Source organism: Echinops telfairi, unplaced genomic scaffold (genome assembly GCF_000313985.2).
Source record: "Echinops telfairi isolate 266 unplaced genomic scaffold, ASM31398v2 ScPeMD7_7424;HRSCAF=8462, whole genome shotgun sequence".
In the NCBI taxonomy this organism is placed as follows: Eukaryota; Metazoa; Chordata; class Mammalia; order Afrosoricida; family Tenrecidae; genus Echinops; species Echinops telfairi.
Genome location: NW_022111324.1, coordinates 48475038 through 48482549, shown reverse-complemented (window position 1 = coordinate 48482549; position 7512 = coordinate 48475038). Strand labels below are relative to the sequence as shown.

The following is a 7512-nucleotide window of genomic DNA, read 5'->3' as shown; positions in this document are numbered from 1 at the left end:
CCATCCCCTTTGAACTCCTGAAGGATGTGCAGGCCCAGCCAAGCGGAGGTGTGCTTGTGATCACGCTGCAGGAGAGCCTCTCAGCTCATTGGTGGCAAGAGAAGGCTGGCTGCCAGGCCCCGTGGGAAACCTGACCCTCCACCCTGTCATCCCTCACACTGCTTTTCTGGAGCTTAGGGCAGCCTTGGGCCAGGGCTGAGGTCCATTGCTAGGGAATTTGGTGGCAGAGCAGCTGCTTTGTTAGAAAGGGTCCTTGCAGGAGGCGACCTTTGAACCAGAGTGGCTTTCTCCAGGCCACCCGACCTGTCTTCTGCTTGCTCTGACCAGGACCAAGCTCCAGAGACCAGTCCACGACCCAGACTTACCCTGGAGCGATGGGTGGAGGGGGAGAGAAAAGGGGGGTGAGGGGGGATGCTGAGATCTTTAGAAAAGCAGCTAGGCTCCCGGGGCAAAGGGAGACAGCATATGGCTAGGTGCATGGGGTGCAGCGGGCGCTTCTGAATTGGGAGGGACCCCATCAAGTCTCACTCCTGTGGCTTTTGCCCCCCCTCAGGAGGGCAGGGAAGAGAGGGACCGGCAAGGAGTGAAGAAGGGAGCCCCCAGAGGAAAGCATGTGGACCCAGTGCCTGAGCCACCAACATTCAAGTCTGGTCTGAAGGTGACGCAGGGGCAGAGTGGGGCCTAGATGACCACGGACTGCAGGAGGCGGAAGCACATCATGAGGTCCAGGGGGATGGGCGGCTTCAGGTAGTTCCCATCCAGGCGCAGGTAGCGAAGGTGCGGCACGTTCTCCAGGTCCGAGGAGAAGTCGTGGAAGGCCACCAGGTTGTTGGGGCAAATCTGGGTGCCGTTGATTTCTGCCGGGAGAGAACAGGAGAGGTCAGCGAGAGAGTGGAGTGTGCAGGACAGGGCAGGGCTGGTGGCAAAGTGTGGTGGCAGGCAAAGGGGGCAGGTGACTGGGGAAGGGGTATAGATAGTCTCTTCTTCAGACATGCTGGCATCTAGGATGTGCGACCAGGCAGACCCAGCCTCACCTCCAAGCTTGGCTTCCTCATTCATAAAATGAGTGAAGTTGGAATTGATCGGCAATGCTTGTTATGGAAAAGTTCCTCGGAGGTCAACTGATAGGAGAACCTGTTTGACCTTGTGGAGGCAAAGGAGCTCACAGCTGAGCCTGGGGGCCGTGGGTGCTAGGTGACACTTGGAGATGGGCAGCGGGGAGGGGATCCGTGGCCCAGTCTTGAGGGGCTTTCTCTTATCTCACTCGGGCCTCTTGTCTGCCAGGGCGCTGGGCAGGGCTTGAGAAGGTTGGGTGTACATCAGTAGAAAGAGGGGTCTTGTCACATGAAGGAGCCCTGGTACCACAGTGCTTACGAATTGGCTTCTAACCACAAGGCTAGCAGTTGGAAAGACAGGGCATTCTACTCCCATAAAGAGTTAGTCTCAGAACCCCCCAGGGCAGTTCTACTCTGTCCTGCACGGTCGCTGTGAGTTGGCATCACCTCGGTGGTGTGAGCGCTGAGTCCTAGAGGGGAGAGAAAAACAGGTGAGGTGAGATTTGAAGCCAGGAGGTGGCAATCAGAGTGGCTCTGGAGATTTGCCAGCGACCGGTATCTTGAACCAAAACAGGAGTGGGAGGAAGAGGAATAGGGGACTGGGGGAGTTCTGCAGAGGCCCCGGGGGCTGATGAGTCTGTTGACTGAGAGCCCCTGGGCCTGAGATTCCTTTTGCTTCTTAAGCTGTTGGAGGGTACCAGCGAGGCCCGATGTTCTCTCCAGGCGGCAGCGTTCTTTCTCCCTAGCCCTTGCCCTTTTATCATCAGTGAATGGCTTGCCCTTGTCCTTGCTGCTCATGCTGCCAGCGAGTCACGATGGCGCTAGGTGTGGTGAGGCAGAACACTGCCAGGTCCTGCGTCACCCCCTGCGTCGGGTGTGGATGGGACTCCTGGGCTCCAATGGGCGTTCGTCTCACTGAATTTTCACAAGGCGAGCACCAGGCCTTTCTTCTGAGCTTGTCTTAGACTGGAATCTCCAGGAAACTCATTCCGCATCATAGCAACTCCAAACGCACCCCAAAGCCGGGTGAGGGCTGCGCCGAAGGGCCACTGTCCAGGACCCCAACAGGAGTCTCCTGCCCAGGACGCTGCGGCTGTACCACGGATCCCGCCTCATCTCCATCGCTAGTGCTGAAGCACAGAAAGAGCCCGGCACTGGAGACGGAAGCCTTGGAGCCTCATCCTGGGCCTTCCTCTCACGAGCTTTGAGACTCGGGGCTTATCGCCCTGAAGTTCAGTTCCCCAATGTGTGTGCTGCTGGGTGCGGTGCCTGCGCTTTACAACAGAGGAAGGAACATGGGGAAGGCCTTTGCAAAAAATAAAGGAATAACAACAATAATGGGGAAAGGACAGCAGACAGTGGCATTTGGGGCATGGCGATGAAGTTGTCTTGGCTCCTCTCAGTGCACCCAGCCTGTCGATGGCTCCGGAGACATCCCGGGTGAGGGTAGGGAGGGCGCGTGGGGTGGGGCACAAGCTTGCTGACTTTCACCTCAGAAGGCTGGAGCTGGCCCTACCTCATTCCACCACAGACCTGTCAGCCACTTACATATCCAACTGTCCTTGCTGTCTGTGTTTCCAGCCCGCAGAGCTCCCCCCAGGCAAGGTGGTCTGTTAGTCTGCTGGGGCGGCGCTCCTCACTCCCTGCTTTCACTTGCCTGACGCTTTCAAGAAATCCTCTCCCACTTCGGGTAACAATGGCGGGTCCAGGGAGAGACTGCTGCCACATCCCTGTGTTTGGTAACTGCAGGGACTTCTCTTTCTCTGGTGGGGAAGTTAAGAATTCCTAATAGATTGTGCTAGAGGCCTTTCCCTTTCCACTCGACCCCCTTCTTGACCTCCTTCTTCCTTTCAGCTGTTGAATTCCGGGTGGGGATGGAACCGGATTTCGTTCCAAGACCATCTCGTGTGTTCTTTCTTCAGTTTCCGAATTCTTCGGCTGACGCTCTGCTCAGAACCGACACTTTGGGTTGGAGCAGGAGCCTTACTCCCAGCATCCTCTCCTCTCCTGGGCTGCCCCGATACCACGCACCCAGGAGCCGGCACATGTAGCTTAGGCACAATCTCCCTTGAACGCACTGGCTGATACCAGGACATACGCAACGCTTCCACCAGATTGAGAAAGATCGCTATGCAGACTCTTTTGCTCCGACTGCCGTATTTGTACCATCTGCACCCCCGTGATGAGGCAGCTGCCTCCCTGGGCACATCTTACAGACTGTGTAAAGGCTGGGCTCAGACTTTGGGAAAAAGTGTCCTCCTATCGTGCCACTTTCTGCAACTCGCAAACCAAGGGTGGAAATGTAAACGTCTCGTTTTGCCATGAGGAGTGTGTCCGGAGTGTTTCCATCTCTATCCAACTGATAGGTGTGGAGGACAGAGGGACTGGTGCTGACGAGGTGGGATGGAGGACCAAGAAGGGCCTCTTTCTCCTGGTACTGATGTCATGCGAAGCATGGCACTTTAGGAGTCCTTAGCTGATATGAATGGTTAAGCACTGGGCTACTGACCATAGGGTTGGAGGGTCAAGTCCACCCAGAGGCATCTCAGAAGGAAGGCCTGGCAATCTCTTTCCCAAACTCAGCTATTAAAGACCTGATAGAGCACAGCTCTGCTCTGACACACATGGGGTCCACATGTGCTGGGATTGGCTTGATGGTAACTGGGATTTTAGGTGTTGTAGTGGTAATGAGTTGGGCTGCTGACCCTAAGTTCAGCAGTACGAAACCACCCGCCCTCTGAGGGAGAAAGGATGAGGCTTTCTACTCCTGTAAAGAAAGTTGTATGAGCCCCCAATAAAATGATTAGGGAAAAAAAAAGATCATGGGAGTGGGGAGCAGGGAGGGAGGGGAAAAATGAGGAGCTGATGCCAAGGGCTTAAGCGAAGAGCAAATGTTTTGAGAGAGTTGAAGGCAGCAAATGTGCAAATGTGCTTTAAACAATTGATGTATGTATGGATTGTGATAAGAGTTATATGAACCCCCAATAAAACGATTTAAAAAAAAAGAATGACAGTCTTGGAAACCTACAGGGGCAGCTCCACCCTGTCCTATAGGGAGGCTAGGAGGCAATATGAGTCAGAACAGACTTATGGAAGTGGACTTTTTGGTATCCCCATTAAACTGGGAAATCTTCCCATCAACGTTGTGATGGAAGGCATTATTGCCATCTCCAGTTTACATATCAGGAAACTTCCCAGAGAGGCCAAGGGGCTGCTCAAGGTCACCCAGAAGAGTAAGTGGTGTGGCCGAGATTTGCCCAGTGCCCGAGCCAATCCTCTTGGTGAAGGATTGAAGCTCCTGAGAGAGGGCAGAGGCGGTGAGAGCCTGCACGCTCCTTCCCTGTGTGCCGCCCCCCCTCCCACTCACTTTCAATGGAATTGTTGTCCAGGTACAGGTGCTCCAGCTTGTTATTGATGGCAGGGACGTTGCTGATCATGTTGTGGGACAAGTGGAGCACTAGCAGGTTGGAGATGTTAAAGGAGTTCTTGGGGAGCCCTCTGTCTGACAGCTTGTTGTAGTTGAGCCGGATGAAGGCCAGGTTGGGGAAGTCCTTGAAGTAGTCTCTCGGGATGGTGTCGATCTTGTTGCTGTCCAGGAAGAGCTGGTGGATGGCCGTGGGCACCTTGGGCGGCATCTTTTTCAGGGTGTTGTGGGCCAGGTTGAGCTGCATGAGGTTCTTGAGGCCCTGGAAGGTGTTGGGCTTGAAGACGTGGTCGTTCAGCTTGTTGTGTTGGAGGTCCAAGAGCAGCAGCTTCTCCAGCTTGCTGAAGACCCCGGCTGGGATCTTGGAGATCTGGTTCTGGCTCAGCCTCAGCTGCTCCAGGTTCTTGGGTAAGGCCGAGGGCACCTCTTCCAGTCGGTTTTTCTCCAGGTAGAGGAAGACCAAGCTGGGCAGTTTCTCCAGCACCCGCTGGTCCACTTTACGGATGTGGTTGTTGTCCAGGTTGATCCACCTCAGGCCCGAGGCGTTCTTGAAAGACTCCAGTGGGAGCTCAGAGATGAAGTTGTTCTGCAGGTAAAGGTAGTGGATGCGGGAGGGGATGACAGGGACCTTGCGCAGGTTGCGGCTGTCGCAGTACAGGGCAGATGGGAAGTCGTAGGGGCAGTAGCATTCCCTGGGACAGTCGGCGAAGAAGGACGGAGGACCTGGTGGGAGCGGAGGAGGCAGGTCTGTAGGCTCTGAGGGCTCATGAGGCTGAAGAAAGGGGGGTGTGGGTCTAGGCTTAGGCTTGGGCCTGGGCCTAGATTTGGGTCGTCTTGTTGGCTGGCCTTGGGTCACTGAGGCCAAGAGGAGAAGTGGGAGGAGCCAGCAGAGGGATGACCTCATGATCCAGGTGACTCACCTGTAGGAGAAGGGAGATACAGGAGACTATTAGTCTGCTGGGTATCAGTAATTGGGTGCCTTGTCTTGACAGCTAGAGCTGGCCAGATTGACTCCAGGACAGAGTAGGAACCTGTCAATGCACCTCCTTATTTGCTTGCACCCAACAGGTGAGGGCATCGCAAGAGCTGGGGCTCTGGATCCAACTCCATCCTTCAGTGTGGTCAGCCCGTTCTGGAATGGGTGAACCATCTGCTGACGTCCACTGGGCTTTGAGCCAGGAGCCTGGGGCTTGCAGGAGAAGGTCATTAACCTCTTTGACTCCCCCTCCCCCCATTTATAGAAGAAGAACAGCATCCCTATCTTTGAAAGAGGATTGCTAGGCTATCTGAACCATGACGTCCTGGGGTGCTAAATCTGGAAAGGTCTTTTGAAATCTCCTAGGGTGGTTTTCAAACCACTCCCTCCCCGTGGCCAGTTTCTGCGGAGTCCCCTCCCTCAGCGAGGAGACCGAGTCGATGGCCAGGGGCCACCCCCAGCCCACTCCTGAGCCAACTTGAGCATCTCTGTTTTGAATCTGTTTTATATTTTGAGGCTTCGCCAGAGAATTCATTTGAGAGAGGAAAAAAAAGAAGAAGAAAAGCTTGATTGCTAAAAATGGTTTGAAATTCACCAATCAAGTCCAGAGCCCACTGTTTACAGAAACTAAGGGCTGGAGGGAGGCCAGAAACCACAGCACAACAGGCTCCGGCGAGAAAGCTCAGGTCTCTTGGCTTCCAGAAAATAACTCGGGAGAGCTGGGGAAGAAAGACGGAAAGAAGGAAGGTGCTGAAGACGCCTGACCACCAGTGCTCCGGGCCTGCCCGCTGCCCACTCCCTGACCCCTGCACTTGACCCCAAGAACGCCAGTCCCTGTCAGTGGGAGCTCCACCAAGAACGTCTCCCAGATGTGGAATCTGCGCGGAAACTAAACAGCAAGAGGGTGGGAGGGGTGGGGAAGCACAGTCAGTCTTTCGACTTGGTCCTGCCTATCCACATGGCCCAGGGGTTCTCAATCTGGGGGTCGAGACCTCTTTGGGGGTCAAACGACCCTTTCAAAGGGGTCACCCGATCCACCACAGTAGCAAAATGACAGTGATGAAGTAGCAACGAAAATAATTTGATGGTTGGGGGGGTCACCACATGTGAGGAACTGTATTCCAGGGTCGCAGCACGAGGAAGGTTGAGAACCACTGCTTTAGGGTTTCCCTTCCCGTTAGGAGACAGAGTGAAGGCTAATTGGCCAGCCTGGGAGGGCTCAGAGGTTGTGGTGCCCCACCCATCTGAGGAGGCCCAGAAACAAACAAACAAATTCACTGACATTGAGTCGATACCAACTCATCGGGCCCCTGTGGGTTCTGAGACTGTAACTCTTTATGGGAGTAGAGAGCCCATCTTTATCCCAAGGAGGCCCACAGGGAATCTAACTTTTCCAGGGTTGGGTAGGGAGCCGACTCTCAGTCCTCTGTGACTGCCAGCTGGTGGTAGCAGGTCTGCAGGTCTGCATGCCCTGGTGATCACCAGTCAGGAGGCCAGGGAGGTAGCATCAGACCCAGGCTACAGGAAGAAAGCCTCCTGGTGTCACAGGGGATGAAGTATTGGGCTGGAACCCACAAGCTGCTCTCCGGGAGGAGAGTGGGGAGTTTGGCTTTCATCCAGATTTACAACCGTGGAAACCCACGGGAGCAGTTCTACCCCAAACTATGGGGTCACTATGAGTTAGCACCAAGTCAATACCCCATGACACATGTTCTGGTCCCCAAAAGGGGGTCTCCAGCCTTATTGCTTCCTCTCTCTCTCTCTCTTTCTGTATCTTGCACTCACACCTGTGATGAGTCATCCCTCTCCTCCGGGGCTGGGAGCCTGGGAGAGGCAGGGTCCAGGCTGCAGTGTGTTCTTAGCTTGTTTCTGGACCCCATCCTCCCTCGCCTGCAGTTCTCTCCTGCCTCTCCTTTGAGCTTAGCTTCTTCCTTGCTTGACCCAGCGCTCAGCTGCCTGCTGACTTAGGTCAAAGGAAGACAACAGAAGCCTCTGGCCAGCTGCAAAATTCCCCGGGCTCCTGAATATGGCAGGAAAAAGCAGGAGAGCAGAGCTCA

At 54.9% G+C, this 7512-nt stretch overlaps 1 protein-coding gene across 2 annotated transcripts in view; it reads right to left on the bottom strand.

The window, feature by feature from the left end:
• Positions 1 to 13: 13 nt before the first annotated feature.
• The window catches only part of LOC101640645 (proline and arginine rich end leucine rich repeat protein), a 12781-nt gene continuing 5282 nt past the window's right edge, over positions 14 to 7512 (bottom strand). For both annotated transcript variants that reach the window (XM_004699822.2, XM_045298135.1), the window contains exons 2-3: positions 4423 to 5399; positions 14 to 857 (exon numbers count right to left, since the gene is read on the bottom strand). In XM_004699822.2, coding sequence (XP_004699879.1) covers positions 682 to 857; positions 4423 to 5383 — 1137 coding nt within the window. In that variant the 5' untranslated portion in view covers positions 5384 to 5399 and the 3' untranslated portion in view covers positions 14 to 681. The remainder of the gene's footprint in view (positions 858 to 4422; positions 5400 to 7512) is intronic.